The sequence below is a fragment of the Canis aureus genome, chromosome 29, assembly GCF_053574225.1.
Source record: "Canis aureus isolate CA01 chromosome 29, VMU_Caureus_v.1.0, whole genome shotgun sequence".
Classification (NCBI taxonomy): domain Eukaryota; kingdom Metazoa; phylum Chordata; class Mammalia; order Carnivora; family Canidae; genus Canis; species Canis aureus.
In genome coordinates, this window is record NC_135639.1 from 34,511,089 (window position 1) to 34,528,702 (window position 17,614).

General features: G+C 40.0%; 1 protein-coding gene across 11 annotated transcripts in view; it reads left to right on the forward strand.

Moving 5' to 3' along the window:
• Positions 1-11,524, forward strand: part of IDE (insulin degrading enzyme) — a 140,961-nt gene extending 129,437 nt beyond the window's left edge. For all 11 annotated transcript variants that reach the window (XM_077878390.1, XM_077878389.1, XM_077878394.1 and 8 more), the window contains 6 exons: positions 1,836-2,003; positions 3,566-3,838; positions 4,892-4,953; positions 7,706-7,778; positions 8,466-8,533; positions 9,204-11,524. In XM_077878390.1, coding sequence (XP_077734516.1) covers positions 1,836-2,003; positions 3,566-3,838; positions 4,892-4,953; positions 7,706-7,778; positions 8,466-8,533; positions 9,204-9,299 — 740 coding nt within the window. In that variant the 3' untranslated portion in view covers positions 9,300-11,524. The remainder of the gene's footprint in view (positions 1-1,835; positions 2,004-3,565; positions 3,839-4,891; positions 4,954-7,705; positions 7,779-8,465; positions 8,534-9,203) is intronic.
• Positions 11,525-17,614: the final 6,090 nt, after the last annotated feature.

Consider the following 17,614-nt stretch of genomic DNA (forward strand, 5'->3'; position numbering starts at 1 on the left):
GATATTTTGGGATATATATGTGAAAAGACTAGAAGTTGGGAGAGGGGTGACCTCAGTAGCCTTACAGACCATGTTCCCTTCCTCTTCTGATAAAAGGAGACTTAGTGCCAGTAGTGTACAATCAGAAAATGTGATTGTTGGTCAAACGTGGTTCTGGTCAGAAAAATGAAATAGGTGACATGCAGCTCCAGCTTGTCTGCCTCTCTTCCCTGCTGGTATCTAAATCACCATCTGTAAGTGAGCAAACATATCATTACTACTCTGAGAAATCTTTGGGACTCTTAGACTAAGTACTAAATCCTGTATATGCTCAGTCACGTTGATGGCTGACAAAGTAATTGTTAAATCATAAAGCTTGATCATCCCTTCATAACTCTGATGAGATATTTGATCAGCACATCTGAGTTAGTCCTAGCTCTTTTCCACTATTCCAATGTGGTGTCCTTAGACAAGTTCTCTCACTTTCCTCATCTATACAGTGAGGTTATTTAGGCTAAGTTATCTCCAAGCATTGTACACATTTCTGTAAATTAGTGAAATGATCTTTAGTGTGGGTGTTGGTAAACAATATTGAGAATAAAATGCTAAATAGAAATGCAAGATAAGGGAACCTGGGTGGCTCAGGGGTTGAGTGTCTGCCTTTGGCCCAGGTGATCCCAGGATGGAGTCCCATATCAGGTTCCCTGCGGGAGCCTGCTTCTCCCTCTGCCTATGTCTCTGCCTCTCTCTCTTTGTCTATGATAAATAAATAAATAAAATCTTAAAAAATAAAAAAAGAAAAGAAAAAGGGCAGCCCCGGTGGTGCAGTGGTTTAGCGCTGCCTGCAGCCCAGGGTGTGATCCTGGAGACCCTGGATCGAGTCCCACGTCGGGCTCCCTGCATGGAGCCTGCTTCTCCCTCTGCCTGTGTCTCTGCCTCTCTCTCTCTCTCTCTCTCTCTCTCTGTGTCTCTATGAATACATAAATAAAATCTCAAAATAAAATAAAATAAAAAAAGAAAAAAAGAAAAAGAAATGCAAGATAATAAAGACACAACTAGTAATTTTAAAAGAATTGTTTTTGCGTATTTATTAAAATGTAAGTGGTATTTCCATTGAAGTTCCTAACTACATTAGCTAGTTCTAAACTAGTACATACAGTCGCTTGTACATTGTATTTTTTTTTAAAGATTTTATTTATTGGGATCCCTGGGTGGCGCAGCGGTTTGGCGCCTGCCTTTGGCCCAGGGCGCGATCCTGGAGACCCGGGATCGAATCCCACGTGGGGCTCCCGGTGCATGGAGCCTGCTTCTCCCTCTGCCTGTGTCTCTGCCTCTCTCTCTCTCTGTAACTATCATAAATAAATAAAAATTTAAAAAAATTTTTTTATTTATTTATTTGACAGAGCACAAGCAGGGGGAGCAGCAGAGGGAGAGGGAGAAGCAGGCTCTCCACTGAGCAGGAAGCCTGATGTGGGGCTCAATCCCGGGACCCTGGGATTATGACCCGCGCCGAAGGGAGACACTTAACCGACTAAGTGGCCCAGGCGCCACTAACTTGTACATTGTATTAACTGTGGATCTTAGCATTAACACTTAATCATAAAATGGGTCTTCTGTAAGTTCTTTGGCCCTTAATATTTGATGAATGTTTATTGAAGGCCTGCCAAGATAAAATTGCTGTAATTTAAGGATTCCTTAGGTAAGTTAATTGACTTTCACATTCTTAATAAATGCAGTTTAGAATTGCTGAAAAACACCAACCAAATAGAACAACTTTAAAAAAAAACAGACAAAACACTGACTTTATTAAACCCTAAATAAGTTTCTGAACCTGTTCTCTTTTTGAAACTTCCTAGGAGGATGGTTTGTGTATCAGCAGAGGAATGAAGTTCACAATAACTGTGGCATCGAGATATACTACCAGACAGACATGCAGAGCACCTCAGAGAATATGTTTCTAGAGCTCTTCTGTCAGATCATCTCTGAACCTTGCTTCAACACCCTGCGCACCAAGGAGCAGCTGGGTGAGAAGGAAGCAGGGACTACCAGGGTACCATAGACTTTGAACAGCCATTGTCCTCAGAGAACATTTTCCATATGTACAGTCCCCTTGCATGGTGCTGCGGGCTTGTTGTATTACGAAAGGCTTGTGAAAACCTTGTTTATGGGGGAACCTACTTCTAGGTAGGTTCCGCTACTTCTAATAGACAAGTAGTTAACATCTTATGGACATTAAAGCAGTTCTTAAGGAGAAAACTGTGCTTACAATACATACATGTCAATAGGACATTTTGGGTAGGAGAGGATGCTAACGGCAGATTATTTATTATGGAAGGCAAGATGGAAAGCAAGCCATCCAAAGAACCTCAGATTTCATGAAATTTTGGGTTCCCTGAGAGCAGATATTATCTCTTATTCATCTTTGTATCCCAAGCTTGGGGCACATAGAAGGTACTTAGTGTTTGTTGAGAAAATGTTCCAGGCAGTATTTTAGGCACTGTTAAAAGTCCTGGAGATCCAAACAGGTTTAATCAATGAGAAAAGAAACCCTAGTAATGACTGGAAAGAACCAATGAAAAAGGATTTGGGTGAGTCTTTCCAGGTAATTTCATTTTTAAACAACCACCATGCTAGATGTTGGTCATGGAAAATGGGTAAGTTATAGATGGTCTGTCCTTCCCTTCAAGGAGCTCACTATCTAATCAGGAAGGCAGACCTATGGGGATCCCTGGGTGGCTCAGTGGTTTGGCGCCTGCTTTCAGCCCAGGGCATGACCCTGGAGTCCTGGGATCGAGTCCCACATTGGGCTCCCTGCATGGAGCCTGCTTCTCCCTCTGCCTGTGCCTCTGCCTCTCTCTCTCTGTCTCTCATGAATAAATAAATAAAATCTTTGGAAAAAAAAAAAAAAAAGGAAGGCAGACCTATAAAGGAACTGTTACCATGCAGTGTGGTAAATATTACTAAGAGTTTTCAGACTAAATAAAGGCCATGCTGAATATAGTGGCTTCCTCAGAAGTGGGACCCACAGACATCTCAGCTGTCAGAGGTGTGGGTCAGGGCAGAGCAGCTAAAGGACACAAGCCACAAGCTGAGTCGAAAAAAGATGTGGAAAGGAGGTAGTGTGTGAGCTGTCACAAGGTGACAGTGGAAGTGTGACCTTCTGTTACTTGGTCTCTGGAGATTTTTAGTCTGAATAGAGCTGGTCCAGGAATGGATTCACATAAGGAACTTGAATGTGAAAGGAAACAGAGCTGGAATAATGGTTAGGGGATGAAAACAAGTTTAATGTATCCTAGGGATGAAAATGACTTTAACATAGATTAAGGATGATGAGCTAGCAGTGAGGAGTTATGGGATGTGAGATTGAATAATGAAGAGGGGTTTTCCTCTTTTTTTTTTTTTTTTTTTAAGAAGAAAGAACTATCTCCCAACTTTCTATTTTTCATAGAGCTCTTTTGCTCTATCCTTAGGAACTCAGGGTATCCTGGTTGTTTATGTTTCTTCAGAGATAAATAATAAAAAGCCCCAAAGTAGTTTTAAAGCATTAAAATTGACCTGGGTCTCAGCTGGCTGGTGTTTGTTTCAGGCTATATTGTCTTCAGCGGGCCGCGTCGAGCCAACGGCATACAGGGCTTACGATTCATCATCCAGTCAGAAAAGCCACCTCACTACCTAGAAAGTAGAGTGGAAGCTTTCCTAATCACCATGGAGAAGTCCATAGAGGACATGACAGAAGAGGCTTTTCAAAAACACATTCAAGCATTAGCAATTCGTCGACTAGACAAACCAAAGAAACTGTCTGCAGAGTGTGCTAAATATTGGGGGGAAATCATCTCCCAGCAATACAATTTTGACAGAGGTAAGGCAAAATTAGGCCCCCAACATTTATGGCATATGAGTGTAACATTTGAGGACCCAGAGGCCATTTTACAAAATGGTACTCATTTCGTAGGTGACATTTCAGTGCTAATTTGGTGTCAGTGCAGAGTGTAGCACTTCTAAAGAACCATTTTTTAACATAATAACAGTTTTTATTAGGAACTTTTATTTTTTTTTCTTTAAAGCTGGAGTTGGATCTACCTGTAATCTCATAATGCAATAATAATAAATCTAATTTCACATTATGTTTTCAATTAGTGTTGCCCCTGAGGCACTGAGCACAGATAGTTATCTATTTCCCATAACACCAAAAAAAAAAAAAAAAAAAGGAAAATATGCAGATTGAACTCTCTTGAGATAAGTGCTGCCCTGGAGGCACAGGGGTTTAAACATTTGCCTGTAGGGATCTCCAAAAATGTGTCAGTGCTTTTACATTTGGGACAGCTGTGCTCCATGAGGTCTCCTGCTTATCGGCTTCCTCCACCTTTCTTCTAGAATGGAGATTAACAGTGTAGGGTGCTAAGCTGCACTGGAAGTCGGGAGTGGGGGCTGGGTTGTGTTCTCATTCTGACACCAACCAGCTGAAAATCAAGACACTTTTTTTTGGGGCCTCTGTTTCCTTACCTGTAATTTTTTTTTTTTTTTTTTTTTGCTGTTGGATTCACTGTTAATAGTAATAGTCCCATTTTTTGAGCACTTGCCATGTATATAGCATCATGTTGTCATTCATCATTTTCCTTAGTTCTCACTACAGCCCCTTTAAGTGGTTACTATCTCCAATTTCCAGGTGAGGAGACCAAGGCTCAGAAAAAGTGATGTGACTGGCCCAAAAATCCAGTTGCTCCTGAGTAGAAAGCCATGGTATCTTCTTACTCTTCACTTGATATTTAGTCCCTTACTACTTGCAGGAGCAGATGATCACTTAAAAATAGGGCTACCTAAGAGCACTGGAGTGAAGCATGTTGTCATGTAATGCATCCTGGGCTACTTAAGATGGAAATATTATTAAATTATTGTTTGATTGCTTTTTCAGACAATACAGAAGTTGCATATTTAAAGACACTTACCAAGGAAGATATCATCAAATTCTACAAGGTAAGGTGAATTTGTATCTTTAGATTTTGACTCATGAGCAAATATTATTTGTGCCGTGTTGTATGTTACTGCTTTGAACCTAGTGCCTTGCTTAGAGCTGTAGCCTTGGCAGCCCACCTTCTCTGAAAGTTCTTTTACCTGTGAGGCAGCAGTAGGAGCATGTGTGGCTTCTGAATGAAGACCCTGGCGGGCTAGAGCTTCTAAGCCTCAATTTTCTTATTTACAGAATAGAAATCAATAGGAGTATTAATTGAAATGAAGTAGGTGAAGTGATTGACACTTAGCATTTAATAAATGATCTCTATTGCTTTTATCTCTTCAATATTAATCCTCAGAGTTTTTAAATGTTTTAATCAAAAAGCTTTAAATCAGAATGTTTTCCTCATTGATATTATAAAGTAAATTTTAGTTGTATTTATTTATTACTTCAGACTATTTGCTTTGTGAGGTTATGTACCTATTCTCTGTAGCTTAGAAGAAAGGGTGATCATGTTTAGCTCTTTCTGGTTTCTGAGACATTCATTTAAAGCATTATTAGTTGTGGGTTTTTAAAAAGAAGGATGTCCTAATATAACTTACTCTAGTGTTTCCGCAAGCAATGAAGATCTTTTTCCTTCCCTCTACAAATTCTGTTATTCATTTGAAATCACAAATAGTACCTGATTATTGAATTTGTAAGAATAGCAGTTATAAGTCTGAGTCTTTGTCTTACAAAATCAGAGTTTCGTTACCAAGCTTAAGCTATGGCTAGAACATCATTTCTCTAGTTGTGTTCCGTGGTACACTAGTGTTCCACAAGATATTAGTAAGAGCACCTACAAAAAAGGGCTTATAACCATGTAAGTTTGGGAATGACTACACTCTTTATTCTTGTTTTTGGAGAATCACAGAGTGTGTTAGCATTTTAAAAGTTCTAAGAAACCGGGCAGCCCAGGTGGCTCAGCCGTTTAGCGCCACCTTCAGCCCAGGGTGTGATCCTGGAGACCCAGGATCGAGTGCCGCATCAGGCTCCTGGCATGGAGCCTGCTTCTCCCTCTGCCTGTGTCTCTGCCTCTCTCTCTCTCTCTCTCTCTCTCTCTCTGTATGTGTGTGTGTCTCTCATAAATAAAATCTTTAAAAAAAAAAAAAAGTTCTAAGAAACCCACAGTAAAGATATCTTTAACCTAGCATTTAATTTTGACTGACAAAACTTCTGTTTTAAAAAAAATTGTTTATTTATTTGAGAGGGAGTGAGTGAGCAAGCGAGCATGAGCCAGGGGAAGGGCAGAAGGAGAGAATCCCACGCTGACTAAGCACAGGGCCCAATACAGGGCTCAGTCCCACAATCCTGAGATTATGACCTGAGCTGAAACCCAAGTTGGACACTTAACCAACTGAGCCACCCAGGCACCCCCTGACTAATGTAACTTCCTAAAGTGATTCATCATGGATCCTCCTACCACCCAAAATACCTATGAATATCTCTTGAGACTCCAGTGTTCCTTAAAATACAGTTTGCATGAAAATGCAGTTTGTTTATTGGTTGGTTTCTGTTTAGAAAGATGGAGATTGTCCAGAGTTGGTTGGGAAATTGAGAATAATCTGAAACTGAAGAGGGTATTATACTCACTGGTAAAGGTTGATAAGAGAGCAGTGAAAGATTGGGTGAAAAGGGATCATGAATAGATCTTTAGAAGCAAACTTTTTACTCAATAAGTAAGACAGTCTCAGATGAAGCACTACGTGTTCTTGGAGGCAGACCTGGGCTGAGCCCCTAAAAGGCTGGAGAGGCCAGTAAGGGCCTGGGGGAGAATCTGGGCTGTCCTGCCAGCTAGAGGGAGCCACGGGCACGTTTATTGTGCAGCATCATCAGGGTTTCCATTGCATCTGCAGGACTGGGCTTAGAATAGCTGTTCCCTAGACAGTTATGGAGCTGATGTGGCTTTGCCAGTGATCTCTCCCTCTCAGGGTATGGTCAGGGAGAAGCTTCATCACAACTTGTTTTTTCCCTTTGGAAATGACAGCATTAAGGAAAAGGTCAAGAGACACTTTCCCACAGAATTCACCAACTCAGCAGGCATGGTGTTCATGGTAGGACCTAGGGAAGTCCTTCAAAGCAACCTGGTGGAGTGGAGAGAACAAGCTTGCTTTTCATGCCATCACTGTGAGCTGTATGACTTTAGCAAGTCATCATGCCTCCCTGTGTCTTAGAGTCTGTATCTCTGAAATCACATCATCATGATACTTAGCTTACAGAGAATCAAGTGTGCTAATGCAAGAGAGTGCCTGATGCAAGGTGGGACTTGATAAATGTTAGTTTCCTTTCTCTTTTGGTGGATGATGAACCCTGGTACTGCCCTCGTATAGAATCTAAGAAGGTTCTTAGAGGAGCAGGTTGTGCTTGCCCCTTGACTAAGCTCAGGCCATTGCCTCCGTAGTCACTAAACATCACAAGGTGTAGCCCTGTATCACCCCCTGATGAATACTAGACTAGGCTTTCAGTCCTGGCCAAGATACTTATTAACCATAGGAATTTGAGTACATCATTTAATCTCTGTGGACTCCATTTTCTTATTTGTAAGATGGGGTTAATAATAATTCTTGCCAACCTTACCTAATCTTTGTGGAGTTTAAATGAAGTACTCTTAAGTGAAGAGAAACATCTTTTCTCTTTCTGGCTATGTGAGAGCTGATTGTTTACATTTGTAAAAGAGTACTTCATTTAAGTTCCTTGGTGGGGCAGAAGGGTGACCCTGCTGTTCTTTCTCCCTAGGAAATGTTGGCAGTAGATGCCCCTAGGAGACATAAGGTATCAGTCCATGTTCTTGCCAGAGAAATGGATTCTTGTAAGTATTGAATATTGACTTTCTTTAAAGTACATTTTTAGGCACATGATGGCTGTCCCTTGCCATAGGCATATCCCTTAATAGAGCACCGGAAGGTAAAGAGGTGAAGAAGGGGACTAACAGGAGGCAGGGTCTGCTCTATCAGCAAAAATAAGGGGCAAAGGGAAGCGAGGAAGTGAAGGAGAGAGCCAATGCTAGGTGGCACAGTACCAAGCTGGTCACAGCTTTTCAAAAAAACACAGCTAGTCACTGGTAGGACATCTTTGCAGAAGCCATGTGTGAATCACTACATATGAGGAGGAAGAATAAGCCGTTTATCTGCTCAGACCTCCCATCTTCTGTCTCTGAGTGGACAGGCTTTATCCCACAGCCATTAACTCCCTGGCCTTCTGGGTGTTTTTACTGGATACTTCCTGGTGGTCAGAGCCTCATGGTCCAGTGAGGCCAGACACAGGCCCCGGAGTTGCTGTGGGCAAGACTTTATACCACAGTAACATCATGAACCACCACTAGGGACAGTCTGGATATGAGGTAGGACAAGTAATCAAGGTCTTGGGGAGTGGGCAACCTGAGAGGACACGAGCCTCTTTGGTTTCTTAATGAGCCAAGCCCAGTTTCAATTTTTTTTTTTAAGTTGCTCTTGTATGCCAGTATTTATTAAGCAGCAAACCTTTCATTTTCTTATAGGTCCTGTGGTCGGAGAGTTCCCGTGTCAAAATGATATAAATCTGTCACAAGCACCAGCCTTGCCACAAGTAAGAAATGCAAATATCCTGTTAGGTTGCATGGTTAGAGACTTCCTACTTAAGAGGAGCTTGTTCATCAGGAAACAAGATGAGAGGTTTCAGGCCCCAAGGTGTTTGAGCCTCTAGTTTACATTCCTCTTAAAGGCCAGGTTGTCATTCTGACAGCTCCCAGGGGTCCTGTCTTTGTCATCCACAGAAAGACTTGTCCTCTGACCTTGTTTGCCTTTGCTTCTAGTTTGAATAGTTATGTTATTTTGCAGTCCCGTTATCTCCAGTCATGTCTGTACCTAGCCCTTCCGCAGTGCCAGCGTATTTTAATCATCTGGAAAGATTGGCATTTACTGGCAGGAGGAGGAAACTCGCGGTGTGACCAGGCCTTTGCTAAGTAGGCACACCAGCCTCTGCATCCTGCTGAAGACTTGGTGTATGCCAGCCCTTGTGTCATAACCCTTGTATGTCCAGAGGAAAGCCACAATCTTCTTTATGACCCTGGATCCCACTGGGGACACTCATCATAGATCTGCATAGACCCTCTAGTCCTATTGATCCAGGAAATCAGATCATAATATGTGGGGTAGAAACTAGTGTGTATGTTTAAAAAAAGAAAAAGTTGATGTCTTATTAAGTCTGCTTTTTTTTTTTAGACCATAAACACTAAGAGAACTTTTTTTCTTTGCAGCCTGAAGTGATTCAGAACATGACTGAATTCAAGCGAGGTTTGCCACTGTTTCCCCTTGTGAAACCACATATTAACTTCATGGCTGCAAAACTCTGAGGATTCCTCAAGGATGGGAAAGTGCAAGTGGATGCATCCCTGAGTCTTCCAGGGGCTAGGAAAACAACCTTGCCACTTTAGTAGTTTCTGGTTCACTATTTAGAGAGACAAACAGGAAAAAAAAACAGGAATTATCATATGTCATTATGTAGAAATATTAAAAATCCAAAGTAATTAAATAACAGAATCTTAATAGATGTAGAATATTTTTTAATACATGCCTCTTAAATATTTTAAAATTTTTCTTTTCATTACTAAGAGAAATTTCCCTTATATAACAGTACTTAAAATGATGAATGATATTCCTATAGATTCTTCCTTCCCTATTCTGTAAAATAGTCACTTGTCAGAAGACAGTATGTTAGTTTTTTTTCCTAAAAGCCTCCTGGGTTGACAGAAAAGGCTTTAAAACCTTTAAAAAGGTAAAACCTTTTTAAAAACTGATTCTCAAATTTGCTTTCTATTTGGTGGTTTCATGTAAATCAATGGAGAGCATTAACATTTGGCAGAAAATGAACAAAGCAGAATAATTTTCTTTTATTAGTAAAATTGCTGATTATATAAGGCATGGTTTTAATCTTTTTATAAAACTTGAACATGTTTTTTATTCGAACTAGTAAAATGCTGGAAAACCCTAGAACACTCTACTTATTTACAATGCTAGAAATACAGACTTATCTTACATCAATTTTGTCTCAAACTGAATTTCTCAGGATTACTGTGATTTGTTTATTTCTGATTGAATTATATTGACATTCTTATTCATAGTTGGTTTGCAGTGTTCCATCAGTTTTACCTTTTCCCATAATAACATTTATTGTATTTATTTAATGAGTACAAATAGGGTGAACTTCAGAGCCCACTGAGTGTGTGACATGCTTTTCCAACATCAGCTATTATATAAATACTTGTAACTTTTTACTTCAATGATATGGCAGTCCGTATATGAACCAAAATATTTGCCCCATTATGAATTTAAAGGACAAGTACAAAGCAGCCTTTTTGAAGGTATTAAAAAAATAAAGCCTTGATTCTTAAATAGTGTGATCTCCAGAAGACTCTCAAATCCCTTTTTGCTACCAGTCTAATATTGCCTTAAATGTTAAGTTATTTTTTGAATATATAAATATAAACATACAAACACAGATAAAGACTGGAGTAGACTTTTAAAAACTATTTTTTTCATGAAATACTATTTTAGATGAAATTGTTATTGTAGATTTAACAGCTGTTTTGAAATATTTACTGTTATTAAAACTTGCTTCAGGAGAAATTGTGAATATACTTCCACAGACAGGCACTAGTAACAGTAAGTGGCCCCATTGTCCACTAACTCAGGCAAAGGAAAGAATGGCATTTTCAGATGACATCTTACCTCTACATGAGTTGATTTGCCAGGACTTCTGTCTGTAGAGTCATGTCTTTTCATATCTTTAGTTTTCACATTTGCCATTTCCCAGATAATCTACATTTGGGGCAAGAGTGATATAATCACAACCGTGGAGGCTGCTTTCGAAAGCAGGGCTCCATTTCTACTGTCAGATAAATGTGGTGCTGTAACTTGTCTTTTGACCCCTACCTTCAGGAGCTTCCTTGTAGGAAGCCTATGTTTGTCCATCAGAAGGTACGTGAGTCATCACTGCCTTCTGGTTTTATGCATTTGTAGACTATGCAGCTTTTCATCAGACTGCAAATGTATATAAGAGGGATCTCAAATTAGTCCTGAGTGTTTAAATCCACCACTGGAAGAGTAAATAATCCATCTACCTTTTCAGTGGAAAATTATGTGCTATTGAGTAATTTTTAGCTCTTTTTAAAAAATTGATGAAATTAACAGTGTCATGTTTATGAGAAAGTCACATGAAGAAATCTGAAAGGAAGGAATCTCATGTAGTCATCCAGGAACCTATGATTGTTGTTTAGTTTGTTCCAGCATTGTCTGGGTTCCAGACTGGATCTACTGTTGGATCACTCGAGCGTACTAATGGACTCGTTGAAATGAGTCCAAGCTGCAGTCCATGAGCAATAACAGACTACCCCGGATACTGCTATTTACTCAGTGCTTAGTAAATGAGATCTGTGGAAAACAAACTAAGTGATTAGTTACTTAGGACTTTTTAAAAAAAGTCTTTTTGACTAGTTGATGTGGCAGAGAGAGCATGTGACACAGCCAGTATGATAGAGTGCCAGGGTAATCCTGTTTACAATAAATTGCCTGAATTTAACCTCTGGAGTTTGCATTTGTATTATTTTTACAGTTTTAGTGGCCAATCTACCTCTCAACATCCCAATCTGACAATATTTTGTGCTTTTGTTACTCCTAATGCAGGAAGCAGTGACTTGATTTTTTGGGGGAAAAAAAAAATTTTTTTTTTTAGTGTACCTGGGTGACAGTGATTTAGTCAAATGGGTCAGTTTTCTACTCGTAAGAGTAGATTGATTTTGGCAAAGGAGTCTTGGTGTGAGAGGCTGAGCTCCTTGCTGTGCATGTTGTCACTGACCCCCAAACCCAGAAGATTTGCCTTTGGCATTATAAGGAGAAAAATAAAAAGGGCAGAAAAAAATATATTTCCTCTAAGCTAGTTTTTCATCTTGCCACATCTGCAGCAGCCATTCAGGCCAATATCTTGTCCAATCCCTGGCCTCTAATGCCATGCCCAGATAAGCTTTCTACTAATGTGATTGCCAGCTGGCTCACATGGGCATTTTTCAAGAGGAGATGTGCTCATTCCTCATTTGCAGCCTAGACAGTTGTGCAGCCCACACAGTCAACATTGTGCTTGGGAATGATGCAGCAGCCCTCTCCAGAGACCCAGGGCAACCCCAGGTTTTATGGCGTGGGGCCGTTTTCCCCATTCATGGTGCCTAGGGGAAATCACGGGGGCTCCTTACCATATTCTCTAATATAGCTTCGCAGCACATTTAGGTCTCTGGTGAAAACCAAGGATTCTCACATGCCTCCCCTTATAGGGGTGGTTCCTGCCCTCCTGATCTTTCCCTGGCAGGACCTCTGACCAGCCGGCTTCTGGATCCCAGGTATTCTGTGCTCCCTATCAAATGAAGTTGATTATCCTTGTCAACCTGAACATTGTACACCCATGTTTCTTGTGGCAGCTTCTGTTGCACTAAATTGCTGCTGTTCTCACCCAAGCCCAGTTCTTCTAAGATAGTACAGCATTTTGGACCACTCATGCCCTAAATGAACATTAATCTTTATAAAGCACTTTATGGAATTACAGACCACCCTCACAGACATCTTCCACAATAATCTTTCGACATCGAAGGACAGTGATTAAAAGTATTCGTCATGCCAGTTTTTCAGAGGTGAGAATAGGCTCAGAGGGGCTAAACAGTTGGCCCCAGACCATGCAGGAAGCACAGATTCAAATCTTCACTCTGATCTTTAAATTCTAGACCTCCTTGTTCCATGTGGGTTTCCTATAATAGCAGCTACCAAGTCCATTAACATACTTGTGGAACAAGGTAGAAAAGCACTTGCTTTTTGTGTTTGTGTGAAACTTCACCATTTTCGCATGTACCATCTTAGTCTCCCAAACCTTTGCCTGTTTTGGAGAGAGTGAGACCAGGTTTCACGGTGGAGGCATCTGTCCAGTCCACAGTGGTTTCCACTCCTCTGCTGGGCTGTCTTGTGGCCAGTTATAACTGCTGCCCACAGGATCTCTCTGTTCAGGTTAATCCAGACCTATGCCTCCCGGCCTGCTAAACCTTTAAGTCAATGCAGGGAGTCCTTTCTGGTGCCCTTGGAGTTACAGTATCTGGGATCCTTCAAGAAATTCATAAAAGAAGTGTGAGGAAGAGTCAAGTTCACCTGTGACCGCAGCACTCAGAGACAACCACATTTAGATCATGGGGTTTTTTTGCAGTCTTTTTCCTATGCACATAGAATGGGGTCATACATTTAGTGTTGCAACTTTTTCCTTCAATGGTCTATCCTGAAATGTTTCCACATAGATACTCTTGAGGAAAAAAATGTGATTTGTTTTTGTTGTTGGGTGTTTGGTGTCATGTATTGTGGTTTGTTTATTGAATCCTCTTTGTAGGATATTTAGGTTGTTTTCCAACTTTGATCTGTGATAAAGCTCCTTGTGCTGAATATGTGTGTGATTTTCTGGTTATTTCTCCAAATTGCTGGGTTATAGAATATGAATATATCATTTTACCTTTTTTCAAAACTTTTAAATCCATAGAAAAGTTGTGAAAATAGTATGTTAAATTCCCATATGTCTTCACCAGTTTTGTCTGCTACATATTGCTCCCTCCCAATTTTAAGTAGGTCATAGGCATCATGAGTCCTTACCCCTAAATTCATCAAATGTCTCCTAATAACAAAGACAATGTGTAGTAAGGAATTTGGCCTCACCCAAAGGTAGGACTGACCTTTGTTCCCCCCCTTTTTTTTATATATATACAGTATACTGGTAAATTTGATAAATGAGTCAAATTCGTGTCTTTCTTGAAAGACATGAATTATCAAAACAGACGTGAAAAGAAATAGCAAGTTGAATATTATTCCTTTATCTGTTTAAGAAGTTGAATAACTAGGGACACCTGGGCGGCTCAGCAGGGTGTGATCCTGGAGTCCCAGGATCAAGTCCCATATCGTGCTCCCTGCATGGAGGCAGAGTCCCTCTGCCTATGTCTCTGTCTCCGTCTCTGTCTCTCATGAATAAATAAAATCTTTTTTAAAAAATTGAATAATTATTCTTCCCACAATGAAAATTCTAGACCCAGATGGCTTTACTGGTAAATTCTATCAAACATTTAAGTATGAAATTATACCATGTTATATAACATTTTAGAAAACAAGGAGAGAACCCTGTTAACAAAATATGAGCAATTTGAATCTAGCAAATATAAAAAGGAATTTTTGTGCAGTTGATTTTCTTTTTTTTTTTTAATTTTTATTTATTTATGATAGTCACACAGAGAGAGAGAGAGAGGCAGAGACACAGGCAGAGGGAGAAGCAGGCTCCATGCTCTGGGAGCCCGACGTGGGATTCGATCCCGGGTCTCCAGGATTGCGCCCTGGGCCAAAGGCAGGCGCCAAACTGCTGCGCCACCCAGGGATCCCCTGCAGTTGATTTTCAAATATATCAACCTTACTTGATGACAAAGTGGAATTTTCTTAGGAATGCAAGGTTGGTATAATATTTGAAAGTCAATTACTATTATTTACCATAGTAACAAAATTGAGAAACCATGTGATCATTTTACAAAATTCAGTAAAAGCATTTACAAGGTTCGTAACAGCTCTCAGCAAATGAATAGGGGGGAATCTTTTTCAATATAATAAAGGGAATTTGTAAAATACCTAGTGGTAATGTCATTTTTAAGGATATACTGTGAGGGATCCCTGGGTGGCGCAGCGGTTTGGCGCCTGCCTTTGGCCCAGGGCGCGATCCTGGAGACCCGGGATCGAATCCCACGTCAGGCTCCCGGTGCATGGAGCCTGCTTCTCCCTCTGCCTGTGTCTCTGCCTCTCTCTCTCTCTCTGTGACTATCATAAATAAATAAAAATTAAAAAAAAAAAAAAGGATATACTGTTGAACACTACACTCCCCCCCCCCCCCCCCCCCCCGCCCAAGATCTGCACTAGATTTGCACTAGATGTATGCATTTACTACTATTCAAACTTGAATTTGAGATCCAGGTCAGTGCAGCAGATTGGAAGGGGTGAAGTACAACTATCTTTCCACAAATGATGTGAGCACGTACCAAAAAAATCCTAAGGATTAAAAAAAACACTAATAATTAACCAGTTAGCAGGAGATAAATCAACATTAAATCGGTTGCTATATACTGTCAACGAAATTCAGATATAGTTTTCATAGCACCAAAAATTAGGAATAATTTTTTTTTAAATGTGAAAAACCTATACACTGGAAACTTCAAAACATTACTGAAAGCTTTAAAGGACCTGAATGAAAGAATATATGTGTCCTATCCAAGGACTGAAAGACAGTATCTTTAAGGTATCTGTTCTCCCTTATTGATTCTAAGCAATCCTTATCAAAATCCCATTGGGATTTTTGGGCAGATATTTGCAAATCGATTTTGAAATTTACATGGACATACAAAGAATCTTGAATAGCTATAATTCTGGAAAAGAACAAAGTTACTCTTTCTGATAGCAAATGTTATATAAAACTATAGTAATCAAGGGGCACCTGTAGCTCAGGTAAGTGTCCAACTCTTGATTTTGGTTCAGGTCATGATCTCAGGGTCATGGGATTGAGCCCCACATGGGGCTCTGTACTCAGGGGAGTCTGCTTGAGATTCTCCCTTTCCTTCTGCCCCTACCCCCCCCTAAAATAAATCTTAAAAAAAAAAAAAAACCCAAAACCTATAGTAATCAAGGTAGAATGGTATTGGCCTAAGGATAGACCTAGACCAATGAAAGAGAAGAGAGTGTCCGTAAGTAGATCCCCAGGTTTTGTTTTTTTTTTCCAGGTTTATTTCAATTTTCTTTAAAGATTTTATTTATTCATTCATGAGAGACACATGGGCCGGCTCCCTGTGAGGAGCCTGATGTGGGACTCAACCCTGGGACCCCGGAATCACGACCTGAGTCAAAGATGTCAGATACTCAAACACTGAGCCACGCAGGTGCCCCTCAATTGACTTTTGAGGAAAAAAATGCCATGGTAATTAGATGGGGGAGAAACAGACTTTTCAACAAATGTTTTAAAAACAAGCCTCATGGGGGAAAAAAATGAACCTTGACTCTAATCCCACAGTATATACAAATTAAAAACTAAACCTATAAAATTTCTATGGGGAAACAAAAAATATTAAGTTTGGTACACAAAAGTTTTCTTAGAGTGCAAAAGGCACTGACCATCAAAGAAAAAATGCACAAATTGAAGTTTTTCAAATTTAAAAATGTTAAAAAAAATCTGTTTAAAAAATACCCATAAAGAAAATAAAAAGTTGCTGACTGGGAGAAAATATTTGTAACACTTAAAGGACTTCTATGTAAGAGTACATAAGAGGGATGCCTAGCTGGCTCAGCCAGTGGAACATGTGACACTTGATCTCAGGGTTGTGAGTTTGAGACTCACATAGGGTATAGGGATTTCTTAAAAATAGAATCTTAAAAAAAATGAGAAGACAAAAATCCAGTAAAAGAGTAGAATAGATCCTTCACTAAAGGAGATTTGGGCAATGGTCAATATGTACACGAAGACTTACCCAACATCATTAGTCATTAGGGAAATGCAAATTAATGCCAATAGGAGAGACAAAATTACAATGAGATCAGTGATTGCCTGGAGGCTGTGGTCAGGAGATAAGATCAAAGGACGTAAAACTTTTTAGAGAAATGGAAACGTTCTTTATCAATAAAAAGCTAGAAAACATATTTTTGAAACAACCAAAATGAGATACCATTCCATACAGACCAGAATAACTAAAATTAGAAATATAATACCAAGTGAAAGCTTCTAGAGTGCATTTTTTAAAAACAATAATAGGTTTATTTTCACCTATAGAGCAGATGCACTTGATCTTGTAGTAAAAGGTTATATTTTGAAGAATATTTTGGAGGTAGCTTTTGACAAGCATAAGGTATGATAGTTAGAAATATAGAGTTGAATGGAGTGCCTGGGTGGCTCACTCCGTTGGGCATCTGCCTTTGGCTCAGGTCATAATCTCAGGGTCCTGGGATTGAGCCCCACATCAGGCTCCCTGCTGAGAGTCTGCTCCCTCTTCCTCTGCCACTCCCCCTGCTTATACTCTCCCCATCTCAAAAAAATAAATAAAATCTTCTAAAAATGTTAAAATCAGAGAACAACTTCAAAGAAATTCAGGGGAATATTATTTTTGGTGGGCATGTTAAACAAGCCTATTATGTTTGTTCCCTAATGCCCTTCAGGAGATTCGTTGATCACATGGTCCAATGGTACCAGATTTTGTAAAGTCATAGTCCAATATAAATGAATGTTCTTACTGACCTGATTCTCCTTAAACCTCAGGAGGGAATTCAGCCAGAAGGAGGAACCAATAAACATGATATTCTGGTTATTTTGTCAAATCAAATTGTGCTTCACCCCTGCACTGCCTGGCTTCCCTAATCCTGATCTTACTTCTGTCACTACTTTGGAGCATAATAAAAGCACCTTGGCTATTTGATCTCTGCCTACTGCGATCACAGTGATTTCAGTTTAATCAAGGTGGCCATTTCCCAGGGCGCCTGGGTGGCTCATTCAGTTTAGCATTCGACTCCTGATTTCTGCTCAGGTTGCGATCTCAGGGTTGTGAAATCAAGCCCTTTAGAGCCTGCTTAAGATTCTCTT